This window comes from Dermacentor silvarum, chromosome 7 (genome assembly GCF_013339745.2).
Source record: "Dermacentor silvarum isolate Dsil-2018 chromosome 7, BIME_Dsil_1.4, whole genome shotgun sequence".
NCBI classification, from domain to species: Eukaryota; Metazoa; Arthropoda; class Arachnida; order Ixodida; family Ixodidae; genus Dermacentor; species Dermacentor silvarum.
In genome coordinates this window covers 25,962,067-25,976,601 of record NC_051160.1, presented here as the reverse complement: position 1 = coordinate 25,976,601, position 14,535 = coordinate 25,962,067, and the positions used below count along the sequence as shown (strand labels likewise).

Here is a 14,535-nt window from a genome sequence, read left to right as displayed (position 1 = left end):
CTTATGCACTGTAATGGCGACCCTAGCAGATACTCATGCTGCCTTCTTACATAAATGAGAACCGGCTGTGTGTGTGTGATTAGAGTGATTAAGCTATCAAGCCACGACAATTATTGGCATGCTGGTCAGCATCTATGAGAAAGTGTCAGTAGACAACGCAAGCTGATGTTACTGTTACTTCACTACCCACTCTACCAATTCACTTATGGCCCATTCACTGTTACTGTCAAAAGTGATACTAGCTTATGCTCGCAAGGCTAGGCTAGGTTTCTGCATATGCACATGTGGTTTTTGTCAAGACTATCTAATACGTCAATCCCCTAGTGGCAAGGTCTGTCACGAGGCAGTGCTCTTTTCAAACTCCGAGTTTCAAACAATGAAATCTAAACTTCAGCTGGTTACAGTCAACATCCGATTTTTCGGACACCGGGTCATAAGAATGTTCGAAAAATCGGGCATCGTGAATGCATGCCTTTTACTACCCTCAAAGGCTCAAATCACCACAGGCACATCTGAAATAGTTCCAAAGGCCTGCCACTATGCTTATTAGATGTATCGGTGCTAAGGAGACGGCAGGTGCAAGCATGTATAATTAAGAACCACATAATGTGTCACGTGACGGTGGTCCCTTTCAACTCTTGGTATGCTTTACCACAATACATCTCGTATGCTTCACTGCGTAACACCACTGCATTGTGGCAAAGCTGACTTGGGAACTGGCGTCACGCAATGGACCCTCGCGCTTTGAAGCCATCGGCGAGGACGACAAAGGCGGAGCTGGCGCCATTGCTGACAGTGACGAATTCTTTCAATGAAAAACATGGCACCAAACAGTAGGAAACTCGGTAGCGAACATCGAAGCAGCTAAGCCTAGCATTGCCACGGTGGTGGCTACGGCTGCCAGAGGATTGGCATGCGGGTGTGCTGGTTTGAGGCTATGAGATAATAAAAACAGCGGCGACGGTGGCTTCGAATAGTGCCATTTCAGACCTGTGGTCACAGCAAAAAGTCCGGAATATCGGACGGCTAAGGGTTTCAGCGTCCAAATTTCAGATGTTCTTATACGTTGGTCGGGCCAATGGGGTGCCGCGAAGGCATCCGAATTATCTGGCATATCCGAAAAATCAGTCGGGACCAACAACCGCCCAGAACGTGTCCCAGAATGTCGGTGGAAATTGAAAGACCATGATTTATAGTCACCAAATTGAGCATGCTGTTCCTGATTTAAGAAGTAATTATAAATTTTAAGTTGGCACAGAAAGTCACAAAAAATATCTCACCAAATTGAGCATGCTGTTCCTGATTTAAGAAGGAATTATAAATTTTAAATTGGCACAGAAAGTCACAAAAAACAATCTCTCACGCTAACTGGTAGTGAACTCTTAGTATTATGATATGGATGCACTCAGATTACTGTTCATAAGTAGGCAGTTATTAAGTGTGCTATAATTATTGTCCAATAATTGCAGCCTTTATATTACATTGGCATTTGTGCTTTGTTCTATGTGTATTACAAGCTAAAAAAGTTGACGCTAACAAGCGGTACTGCCTTCACAGCAACGAGTGGAGTGGCAGAGCTGTGGCATTCCTCATTGCATGGTGGTGCACACGATTGCTCTTGTACATGCTTTTACATGCAAGCAAGTTTTGCATATCAGTACTTTGAGTTCTGTGGTTTGCCTGTGAGATACAAAGTGGCATCGACTAATTGTGCAGTATGTAGGTTCCGGCACTACACAAATAGCACTACTACTCTAAATGTGTCCTTTTGCTTTAGAAATCTTAGCGTGGCTTGGCTAAAAAGAATGCCTTGACTGGTATATGACCAAAGCAGTTGGACAGGAAACCATGAAAGCACGTAGCTATTATTGTAAAAATAATTCAACACTTCAGAAAACACAGAACCGCATGAACATCAGCTTGATAAACAAAATATTACTTTCTTACAGCTCGGGCCGCACTTGTCGTTTGCGTCCCATCAATGCTGGCGTATAATCACTATCGCGCTCAGCTATCACTATTTCCAGAATATTTTTCCAGCGTACGACTTCATCATCACTGCAAATAGACAAATTCTGATGAAAAACTACCCCAATGTTTTCTGCGTTACCACTGTAGGATTAAACACTGTGACCGGTAAGCCTTCTAATGCACTAAAAAAGAAGGGTAGCATAAAAATTGGTTGTTGGTCCCTTTAAGCTTGAGACAAGCTGTACCTCGTCCCTGTGCTGTGCCACTACGGTATACTGCATTCCCCCTGGCAAAGTTGCAGCTACCTTTGCTTGGGTGTGAGAGAAGCATTGCTGCCGGACAGTGTCGGGCAGCGCACCTTCATCCACTGCCAGTAGGGCGGTCATCCTCCGCGGGTACATCGGCTTTGACAGTGAGATGTCGAGGCACTCGAGCTGTAGCTCCAGCAAGGGCAGGCAGGAGCTGATCAGCGCACTCGGTGGGCCAGGTTCATCTCGCGAGAACTTCTGCTTAAAAAAATAAATAAAGAGAATGAAGGTAGAACTGAAACATTGTGAAAGCATGCATGTCAAAAAAGCAACTCCTCACATGCACCCTTACAAGGAACACTACACAGAGAGAAGATGTAGAGTTAGAAAACACCAATTAATGCCAAAAGCAGCACACAAAACTCTACAGGAAAGCAAGACTATGCATATGCCTTTTGCCTGGCAGAGTCGCCCTGAGAGCCAGCTACCACACACCACAACTCTGTCAGCCCGTACTCCAGTATCGTATATTTTTTGTCACAATGTTAATAGTACTATAATTTTCACTCACAAGCTGAAAGCTCCTCCTTTTCAAAAAACGTCCAATTAGAGTGATGCATATTGGTGTGAAGACCCAGAGGGCACGATGTGAAGTAAGTTAGCTGGCAATGCTTTCTTGTCCCACTCTTAGTTCATAACCAATTTTTGTTCTAGCAAACACCACACCTTTTGTTAGCACATAAGTGACCTAGAGGAAAACACAGACATGTGACCAAACAATGTTTCTAGATTACAGTCGGTTGCTTAACTGCCACACCTCACGTGCCTGCTTCCTATAGAGTATAGAAGATTTTGCTGTTTACAAACAGGTACCCTGGCAAGCTTCTGGTTTTCACCACAGAAAAACAGCGGGCAAAGAGGAGAATGGCAAGCGCCAGTTGTGCGGCAGAATGGAACCACGCAGATTTTTAACAGTTTTAATCTGGAGGTAATCAGAAATATACAAATTCAATTTAGCCGCATAATGCACGAAAATTTATGAATATCTGTGAGGCACGACGAGCGTTTCTTATAACTGAAAACGTATAAAAGTGCGTCTTCTACGTTAAGACAACTTGACAACGTGCTTGAAACACGCATGCAAAATTATCTATTTGTGCTTAGCCCTCGCCAAGCAAACTCTGGAAAGGGCACTGCCACATGGCAACCAACGAAGGTAGCTTATATGATACGGTTTCTGAGATGGCCGAACCGGGAGTGACCACTCTTTATTGTCTCCCATGCAGTAGCAAGCTGGGGCATGTTTCACCACCAAATGCTGATCCCTGAGGACATGGCATATGTGACACATCTTCATCGCCTGCCATATGGTAGCATTGGCAACTAGTCCACCAGTCACAGCAGGCAACAGAAAGGTATCATGTTACTGAGGCACGTGTAGGCAAGGTTTGAAAACTGGCAGTAATTTGGCAACAATGGACAAAAACACACACATATAGCTAGCTTATGGACACTATGGGTAGCTCAGAAAGAAGAAGCTGGAAGACCCTTACCCGACGGAGGACGGACTTCTGTCGCGGGCTGTCTCCGGTCGAGTGCGTGGCAGGGCAGAGCCTAATTCGGGGCTTCAGTACGGCCAGACGATATGTGCGGCTTGGGACAAACTGGCATAGCCTTTCCAGCTGCTCTTCATTTGGCATGGCCAGTGGGAATGGTAGGGGTGCTGAAAATCCAGGCACACATGAACTGCCTATCTCAGGAATGTTCCACAGCCGACTCCTGATAATTTGATCTCTAGTAATTCAATATTCTGGCTAATTAAAACATATATAAATCCTTCAATTAGCCTGGTACATTTCCAATGCATGTTGAAGCTGCTTAATTCAGCCAATGCCTTCGGTTAATTCAAACTCTTCAAAGGTAAAGCTTCAAAGCTTCAAAGGGCAGAACAGCCAAAAACAGCCATTCATTACCAAAAACTGCTGATGAGAGGGTCTTGTGAATCATCTTGTGAATAGTCATCTTGTGAATAGACACATCAACTATTCACAAGATGTGAATAGTCGAGCTGACAACTTGGGGTTCTTTATCATGTATCTAAATCTCAGCAAACGAGTGCATTCTATTCTACCTCTGTCTGAATAGGGCACTGTCACACAGGGAACTGAGCCTGCAATCTCTTGTTCAGTAGCAGAACACCATAGCCACTGATATAATTGCGAACTTAATTAGAAACGTTTAAAAAAGGCTAACACTCTGAATGAATTTCCAGCGACATGGCATTGTTTAGTCCCGATCAGCCCATCTGGCAGCCATGCCTGTAGGAATTTAAAAAAAAAAAGGCTTCACCTGCCACTGTGGGCAGATACTGGGACTGCCCCTCCCTAAGTAGTCTAAACATTCTCGGCAGTACCGCAGTGAGGTTCACAGCTTCTGCTTCATCAAACCAGAATGTGATAACACATTGTTGCACAAAAAGAAAGCCATACCTATTTCCTCTTGTCCATAAGTTGGCCTCGGAGGACCATTCATGATACACTCCAGCATCCATTCAAGGCGATGCACTGTTCCACTTGTGATGTCGATAACGAGGGGACCAATCACAGATCGACACAGGGAACGCTCGACCCAATTCGAGCTCTCGAGAAATGCGACAGTGCAGGGTTCCTCAGCTTCATTTGAATCTGTTAAGAAAATGAAAAAAAACAAAAAAATGGCGATAAAGCTACAAGTAGCAATTAGCCCCCCAAAAAAGAGAAAACAGCATTTTAACTGTTCATTAAAGTGACACTAAGACAACTTTTGTCTACACAATGCGGGAAAATAGTGACAGAATTGGTTTGTTATCTGCAACAAGAAATTCATTCAACAGATTAAACATTCACTCGGCAAAGGTTGCAATGTGTGGCCTGTGTGATAATAGTTGGCACACTGCTGAAAGACACCTGAAAAAAAAAAAAAGGTTTGGTCACCAGTGTTTGATGAAACTGGTACTGCAGCCTAACTTCTGTTTTGTGAGAAAGTGAAACGTAAGAATTGCAAAGGCAGAAGAGGCAGTTACCATCCCAGTCCTCGGGAATTTGCAGCTCATACAGGTAGTCCATGCACAGGGCAGGGAAGCGTTCGGCCATGGCCAACTCTGTGAGTCGTTCGACGTGTGCATCCAAACCAGGCTCAGGCTCACGAATTTGGCCAGAGTTTTCAGGTGCAAGAGGATCGAAGAGCGAGCCTGTGAGGTGGTTGTAGGTGTGGCCACCTGTAGTGACTCCAGCTCTCAGGTACATGGCTGCTCCCTGTAAGAACAGCAGAGCTGTTGGGAAGCACAACACTGCTGCCCCAGTTAGCATGCAAGTATTACGATTGATGTCTCACACATAGCCATTCATAGTGGTTATTTGCCCCAACTAGTGCTATTACACGCGCGTCGTGTCTGTGTCATAGTCCAATTACAAATTACATCTTTGATCTTTGTAACAAACATCTTTGATTGCTATTATAAATTTTTATTGGTCAGACCATCAAGCAGCTTCAAGTGCTGTCAACTTCACCCTCGATGTCTGCACTGATGAGAGCAACAAGGGAAGAGCCGGTCATTGACTGTTTTAGAGAAACATGCAATCATTTGGCTATCGGAGCGCAGTCAACCTCTGTTTAAGTTGCCAGGAGATAGAGACACTGTGCATGCACTGACTGTGGTTTTGCTTATCTGCAGTGACAGCATGATAATGGTCGCAATACAGAGTGACCAAGTCACATGCAAGTGCATGTGCATGCAAAGCTTTGAGAAGCTTTGTTGGCCACACTTGTGGAATAAAGTCCCTCCTTTTCTGGCAAATCCAATGTTTTGGACTCCCGATCATTTGGACTTTTAGGCGGTCCCCGTCAAGTTCGAATGATTTTTTTTCTACAGATTTCTGAATAACGAGCTACCACTGATCAAATTTTCGCCATCTTACCTGATGATTTACAGTACCACCAGATTCGCCTTGAACAGCAATTTTCTTATACCAAGTGTCCGCACTAACTACGGTAATCAGACCGTAGAATTCACCTCCATATCAATATGGAACACTCTTCCACTTATAATGAAAAATGCAAGATCTTTACACAAATTTAAAGGATAACTAAATATGCATTTATTGTTGAAAGACTAACGAGAAGATTTACTGTGTCCTGTTTATTTGATATATATTTTTCTTTTCGTCCGTTCTTTTTATTTTTTTTTTATTCTTGTGACAAAGCAAATAAAAAGGTTATTAATTTTTAATTTCTTAAATTTTTTTTTCATACAATTGTTCTTGTTACCATGAGATATGCTAAACCTTGTTATTCTTTACAATCTACTGAGTATTTTGTTCTGTTAACCCTCTTTTCTTTTTGCTTGTGTACTACTTTATTGTTTGCTACTGTTGCTCTAAGATGTTAACTATCATAATTGCTCTTGTACAGGAGGTCCTGATACAGTATTTGACTATGGGATCTCCTTCTGTATACTAAATACTTGTAATATGTCCCAACCTTTAATAATAAAATTCTGATTCTGATCAGTTGGTTACTGCAGCTGATTTGTCAAGCCCTTACAGGTATATAAGGACATGTCACAGAACAAAATAGGTTAATGGAATGCTGTACATGTGAATAATGTCTCATGCTGCAAGCTGTACTAGGCATGCATTCAATTAGCTTATCCAAACCAAATGCTGCAGAATACCCACTTACATGTCATCTATTGAGCATAACTCATTCCACAAGACTGATTTCGATGAAACACTAAAGTGGCCACCACATGTATACAATACTCAAGCGACAGGCAGAACCTGTCGCACTGTCACATAGGTTCACGGAGCAACATCATGTACGCAACATCACGAATAAAAGTAGCAAGAAATTTACATTGTTGTCCGAATAAATGCAATCGTGCACCAGTAAAATCGCAAACATGCCACGCGACCAATGTTTTACTCAAGCTGTATTAAAGCTACCTTTAATATGCCATTATTGCCAGTGGAAATCCGTTACATACCACCAGCGTGAAATGTCGTGGCTGCCATCTAGTGAGCAAAACTCAAAACACTTTCGCGGTTCTCGGTGACGTCCGAGGCTTAACAGCGTCAAAACAACCAATTGATCTCAGTAATAACTACAAGACAACACCGATACTCTGACCTCGGCTTTAGATAAAACGAATCGATGGCTGATTTTACTATTTATTTGTTGCTGTCACAGTACCCAGAGCAATTTGCAAGAACATACTCAGATCGAAGCGGGCGGACTGGTTGCTGCTATGTTGCGGAATCACGCTGTACCCAGCCGAAGTCGCTGCTCGAACTTCTGGGCGACAAGCCAAATTTTTTGGCTGGCCAAAAACCGGCGACATGACAGGAAACAGCGACGGATTGCCCTCCACGATGGCAAAACCTGTCGCTCATTGGTGTCGGTCAAACATTGCGTGCATGTGGTGGCGGCTTAAGAACAGTGAGACACACCTTTGACCTGCCGTTGCGCCGCATTGCCTCGTCAAATCCACAAGCGCAGCGTTCAGATCCAGAGATCGCGGCCCCCGTGACTCCCACTTGGAGGTGCACCCATGTAAGCCCCTGCAGCGCCATCTCACATGTGGCACCATGCAACTCCAGCTGCAGCAGCGCTCGCCCGGTCATATTCTGTCGCCGTGACGAAGAAAGGCGGCCTGCAAAACCATCTTCCCTCGTCGTCTGCAAGAAAGAACAAGGTTGCAGCCACCATACCATCACCTAAGGCCATATTTTTCAGTTCTCATTTTGCAGAGCCCTACAAAGCTTTCTGCCTACAAAAAGAAATTTACTGTATTTACCTGCGTAAGACCCACATACAGATTTAAAAAATCTTGGCTGTAGGTGGCTTACACAAGTCGAGCGCATGACTGCATTCTAGAACTGTGGATGACATCGTTAATGGTGCACAGAATAATGGAAACACTGGCTACGCACATTTGTTCAAGGTTCAGAAGCATTGATGAAGTTCCACTTTATTCTTCAACTTCATTCTCAATGTTGCGTCACCACTGGAGCTTCCTACCTTGACGGCACACTCCCAAAGATGGTTGCTCTCAGTGCCATCCTCCCCATGCTGTTCCAGCAATTTTAAAACATTTAGCAATGGTATCTACTGATACTGAAAGAGTGTGCATTCAAAATCTAATAATTGTGAAACTTTTTTTTTTGTAACTCACAATTTGTCTTTCAAAAAAATTGTAAGCAGGGGTGGGTCTTGACAAGTAAATATGGTACATCAAATGACTGACTCGTACCTTAATAAATTCATTGCGGGGCTAAACGTCCCGAAGCTACATGGTGGGCTATGGAGGATGGCATAGTGGAGGTCTGTGTATTAACCTTGACCACCACGGACTCTTGAACATGCACCCAAAGCGTGGTACACGAGTCACTCTGCATTCCATCTGTCGCTCGCACGAGACGTGGAAGCGCCGTGCACTTGGACGGCCACTCCCATCATAACGCATGTGAACCTCAAGCCCATTGCAACGTGGCTGCTAGAAATAGCAAATGAACCTGAGACCTTGTGCTATGCAAAACAAGGCGACTAGCTACTGAGTTGCCTCAACAGGTCACACACAGCCCCTCATCAAATAAACACACTGCCCCGGTATTTTTCTGTCTGGGAGGCTCATCCTGAATGTTCTAGTCAAGAGGCTCACCTTAAAGACACAGGTAGCTTTTGCCACGTAGCAGCCCACATGGTACAATGTGGGCCAGCCAGTGTCTACCAATGTAGGGTCGCCAACGCCATCGTCCATCCCTAGCGCCTCTTCTTCCCAGGTGGGCAGAATCTGTGGTACCATGGACCATGCCCAAGCTCCCCAGCCCTGCTCACTGCCAGGGTCCCCCTCTGATGGAACGGAAAAAAACAAAACAAAAAAAAACACCGCAATTCAGAGTGGATGGTAACATTCAACAGAATTTGAATGCCACATACTGATTTCAGTAGTTTCTAGTGATGCAGATGTACTGAGTGAAGCAGTCAGCAGGCAAAAAGCGGATGGACAGACCTTGACTGAAAAGAATCTGAGGAATTGAGGCGCAACAGTTCTAGTTAGAAATGACTATATATGAGGCCAAAAAATAATGAAACCCAGGAAATAATAGGGAAAATTAACTTTTATCAAATAAAATGTAGGAATAAAGTGAAATTAGAGTGGCAGAAAAGACAACTTGCCACTGATGGGACCTGTCCCAGCAACCTCTGCATGAAAATTCTGATGCTCTACTAATTGAGCTACAGCAGTGGCTCTGCCCTTGTCCACTTCCTTGGGTATTTGTGTATGCGTGCTAGATCTAGTCCCAGGACAATAGCCAGTGCCACTCATCGCCATAGCAGCGAATGTGGCACACCCCCTTTGTACCACAAGCATCATGTAGTATGTGAATTTATGAGCAGACAACCGGCCAATAAAGTCATGTATGCTACCCTTTTATGTTATAGTAGAGCGTTGCATACACCATGTGGAAGTTGCGGGTTCTAGAAATGTCTCTGGAAATGTGCTCGGGAAACGCTCACTGTGTCAGCAAGTGTCACCCTAGTGAGCATCGTCCACATGATACCATGTGCCTCGACTGCACCACCTCACCAGCAGGTGCAGAGGTTCCCTGTACCATGGTGACACCTTGCCTGCACCATGCTGCAATGGTGGGCTGCGGTGCAGCAGAGTGATTTTTGCACCATAGAATCGAAGGCTGTGGCACCGTCCATTGTGCACAAGGTGCGAAGAATGCGTGAATCGAACAGATCTTACATTTGTAGACAGTAAGCCTTAGCTTCCTAGACTTGCACACTGCTGCACAACATTTAAAGCACCAGGGGCTAACCCCAAACTCACCAGCGGGAGTGGTGCCGGAGGACACCCAGGATGTTGGAGACTGTGGCTGATCAGGTGATGGGGCGTCGCGAGATTCCTCCACGGGACTGCATGCCAGGCGGCCATAGTACAGTGCCAGGCAAAGTTCCAGGAGGCGCACAAACAGTGGCAGCTGCTGATCGGTCAGCGACAGATCGAGCCGCTCGCAGGAGACGTGGAAGCGCAGTGCACTTGGACGGCCACTCCCATCATAACGCATGTGAAGCCGTCCCAGCACAAAGCACCGGTAGAGCAGGGGTTCCTGGTACGCCTCAATCTTGCCACTGGCATCACGCTGCATTCAAGATGCAAAATGAGAAGCTCAGCTCTCAAGCCGAATGTGCTACTGCAAGAACAATGGCGCCTAGCATTGCTAGGTGAATTACAAAATAAAAGGTTGTACAGTTAGAGTAACTACTAATGCAATCAGCTACTGCGGCCACTGCAGACCAGAAGATGGTATTATGCCCAACAATGTAAACACTTTCAGTTACTAGGCACTTATTTCATTCCCTGCCAAAAGGGCTACCCTTGATGGGAGCAGACTCTATGTTGACAAGGAGATGGACAGTGGTGCAAGGCAAGTAAGCTAGCTGATGCATATGCTCAAACGCTCTTTCCGATGTCAAAGAATTTAGCTTTTGCTGTTTCTCTTAGTTTGCTTAGATTCACAGATACATTTTCTTCCTTTCTATGATCCATTTTTTCGTGAATGAACTGAGTCAAAGCTGGCTTAGATTTAAACAAACATAATCTCAGCTATGTTAGGAGGTGGCTTTGCTGCTACACATAGATGTACAACTGGGAAGCTAGATAAGCAATTCGGAGGACATTCTGTAGTCGTCCAACAGGATTCATTCCATAACGTGGATCTGACATTCTGCAAACCTTGTCCAGGCAAATGGTGACGTCTTCCATGGATACAAGTTTGCGCAGCACCGGGTCTTCTGTGGCCAGCTGTGCAAATGCCGGCTGCCAAGAGGCATCGGCAGAGGCCACCTCAACGGCCTTGACGTTGAGCGAGAGGACAAGGTCCTCCTCGGCATACTTGAGGATGACATTGTTGAGGACAATCGTGATGTTGTGTAGCACGCGCTGCAGCAGGCCGCCCAGGTAACCGCCAGGGGGCTGAGTGAGGGTCGGTGAGGAACTGCCGCCGTCAGGGCTGATAGCACGAGCAGAACTGCATGAAGATCAGCCTTCAGTTAAACATTCTCGTATCCCAGATGGCCGTTAAAATGTTAAAGGGGCACCAAAGAAAAATATACAGTCAAACTAAAGTGGTACATTAAGCTCTGATGTAGAAAAATTGTCACTTCTAGTTAAAGCAGAGATGTGGCTTCCTCCAGAGTTAGAAATGCTTTACGACGTTTATCTTAAGGTATTTGCTGTAAACAGACATACAAAAGGCTACAAAAGTTTATCAAACGTGGGTTCCATGACAAATGTAAATTTCTGCTCTAATAAGACATGACACTTATAATTTACTACATCACTGCATAGGTGGCGATGGCTACTATGTACACATTGAACAAGTGCTACTCGAAGACCGTTCCTATCGCTTGTCATACCCGCAAGGCTGCTGAAGGCACTTTTGTCTTTCTTGAGGGCGGCTGGCCAGTGCGAGCACCTTTGACTTGGCGGGACCCTCCGCACGCTTGAACTAACTCAGCACATTTTTTCTTCTCCCCCCCCCCCTCTCTCATCTTACAATCCCCCCTTTTCTATGCCCCAGTGTTGGGTAGCCAACCAGATGCATTTCTGGTTAACATCCCTGCCTTCGCCCTTTCTTTTCCTCCTCCTCCTCCTATTATTTGAGGCTATGTGCCCAGGTTTTGCTGTAATTCAGTTTTTTTCATAAATCCCATGTCCTGTAAAGTTTTCTGGCTGACTGTACATGCTTGCTTCCAATTCACTGTGAGAAGAACATGCATGACTATAGCCTTCAAATTCGTGGATTTTGAAGTTATTTGTAGCCCCAATGTTATCAAGCATTCATTTCTCCCTCACACTATCAACAAATTGAATAAGTTGCCCTGATCATTGCTGATCGGCAAACTGCATCAGAGTTCTGCAAAAACTTTAGGGAATTGTGTCCCCAGACTAGCTGTTGAAACTGCCCTCCCCAGCCCCCATTTTCCTAACCACCATTCTACATCGTGCTGTTGTAGCTTTCCCAACTTACAGCGCAGTTTTGGGAGTTAAAATCAAACTGATTATTATACAAGAGAAGGAGGACATTTGCATACCTTACTCGCCTAAACCGAGTTGTTGAAGGTGTTGATGACACGGAGGATGAAGAGGAGCTGGCTGAAGATTCGCCAAGCCGTAGCACGCACTCAATGGTGTTGACAGTGATGACGACAGGCTCTGAGGTGAGCTTGGTCCATGGCACATGGATGCGCAGCTCGTGAATGTGACCATTGACAAGGCGGAAAGGAAGCCGCAGCTCTTGCTCTAGAGCTTCAAGTCGTAGGTCCAAGTTGCTGAAGACAGCATCACCGCCCCACAGTGAAAGCTATGGGGCAAATAAGTCAAAGAATGATGACAGCTATACAAACGTCACTCGCCTGTGTGCCTAGGTCTCTTTGTTATCACATTCCAAGTGTCTATACATTCAATCACTGACCTACGCCTCGGGAAATCATGTTTCCATGCAACTGAGATAACCAAGATGTAGAAATCCCGGAGGAAGGTCAAACTTTAGAAAATTAGTATTACACAATTTCTAAAAGAAGAAGCTGGCATAATTTAAACTGGTAGCTGTCAAGTTTTCTTTTAATAAACCTTTCTCCATCTCACAAAACTCATTTGATTAATTACAGGACTTCTCCTGAACCCTTGATTGTGCATGCACACAGTTACTAAATCCCAACTTTATGTTCTTGGGGTGCCTGGCCAAAAAGAATCGAAGTCTTTGTGTCAAATGTGATACAAAAGTGCACCTGCTAGTGGACCTGAAGCCTGATCATGAAACATGAATGGGCGAAAAACTCATATGGGTGCAATAAACCATCAATTTCGGGTGTCACCTGTCCAATTTTTGACAATGCTCATAATGATTATCACACTTCTATTTGATGTGCCAAGGTCATTATCCAGGGGCCGTATTCTGAAATCAGCGTGCACGCTGATTGGCTGGTTGAGTAAAATTGAATGACGTCGGGCTCAACCACCCAATCAGCTCATCCAATTTTGCTAAAACAGCCAATCAGCGCACGCCTGAAAGCGAAAAAAGAAATTTCGCCTAGGCGAACGTTTGAGAATACGGCCCCTGCACACATTACTGCAGAATAACAATATTTAAATAGGTTATTGCAGCTACTCTGACGATCCTTTTTTTATTTCGGCGAATAAGAAGCTTCCGAACAATTAATTGGCATAACTGCTACCGCTGCTGTCACTTAACACTGCAACAGGTCAACAACCTGTGATCAACTGTCATAAGGAAGTTGGCATTGAATCTCCGCGGCAATGACTTAAGAATCGGCTGTTGTACTAACAAAGCTGACTATACCTCTTTTTGTGAAGGTGTACGATTGAACACGTCACAAAATTGCCAAACACTCTTTTCGTGGAAGCAATGCTTCATTACAATTGAAGAAATAAATGATCACGGGGTTAGAGCAACCCGGACAACGAGATGCATGCATTACGTAATGCTAGCCTCCCCTTTACCTTTTCATTCTTTCTTTCTCCCTTTAAGAGCAAATACACTAGCACACAAAACCACATCATTTACTAACACAAAGCAGTGTGACGAAACGCACATTACCCAACCGCTCGAAGAGTACGCTAATATTAAGAGGTGGATTAATTCGCCAGCGAATATCTTATACCACATCCGCATATTATATAAACAAATAAGCGCGGTGTCGTTACCTGGGAATCCTCCGGTCGAATATTTTTGACGTACTTGCTCACATAGCTGAGGATCAGAGGAGTCACGTACGATTCTATTTTGAACATGACTCCTCAGGGATCGCTCTTCGCTCTGGAAGGGAATGATATCGCGCATGAGACACGAAACACCGGCCGTCGAAGACGAGCACTATCAATCTTCTGAAGTTTAAGTTTAGACGGCCGCGCTCCGGCCATCAGATACAACTCGCGATGGACCCAAACAAGGCAACGGGTTGCGCAGCTGATGATAGTGGTTATTTACACGTAGTAAAGATCGGTGCTACCTGCGACTAGCGTCTCGCTAGATCCTCCATGTTTACACGGGCCAGCGCCTACCGAAGGCTGCGTGCAAGGACACTAGCACGCATGTGATGGTGCGACGCTGTTCCGATGCCTCGGGAAGAGGGCGGCTGTAATCCCAGTCGCTCGAGGGGGGCTACCTACGCTTGCCTGCGCAGCTGATTGACGCTCCTGAAAGCTACCTGAAAGTTTACCGTGGGCGCCGCCATGTTTTTTCAG

The 14,535-nt window shown here is 45.0% G+C and overlaps 1 protein-coding gene across 2 annotated transcripts in view; it reads right to left on the bottom strand.

Moving 5' to 3' along the window:
• Nucleotides 1-14,504, bottom strand: part of LOC119457772 (intermembrane lipid transfer protein VPS13B-like) — a 54,468-nt gene extending 39,964 nt beyond the window's left edge. For both annotated transcript variants that reach the window (XM_049670435.1, XM_037719466.2), the window contains exons 1-11: nt 14,301-14,504; nt 13,996-14,107; nt 12,363-12,631; nt 11,002-11,296; nt 10,096-10,408; nt 8,917-9,107; nt 7,706-7,933; nt 5,281-5,512; nt 4,709-4,903; nt 3,773-3,942; nt 2,277-2,477 (exon numbers count right to left, since the gene is read on the bottom strand). In XM_049670435.1, the coding sequence (XP_049526392.1) occupies nt 2,277-2,477; nt 3,773-3,942; nt 4,709-4,903; nt 5,281-5,512; nt 7,706-7,933; nt 8,917-9,107; nt 10,096-10,408; nt 11,002-11,296; nt 12,363-12,631; nt 13,996-14,082 (2,181 nt within the window). In that variant the 5' untranslated portion in view covers nt 14,083-14,107; nt 14,301-14,504. The remainder of the gene's footprint in view (nt 1-2,276; nt 2,478-3,772; nt 3,943-4,708; nt 4,904-5,280; nt 5,513-7,705; nt 7,934-8,916; nt 9,108-10,095; nt 10,409-11,001; nt 11,297-12,362; nt 12,632-13,995; nt 14,108-14,300) is intronic.
• Nucleotides 14,505-14,535: the final 31 nt, after the last annotated feature.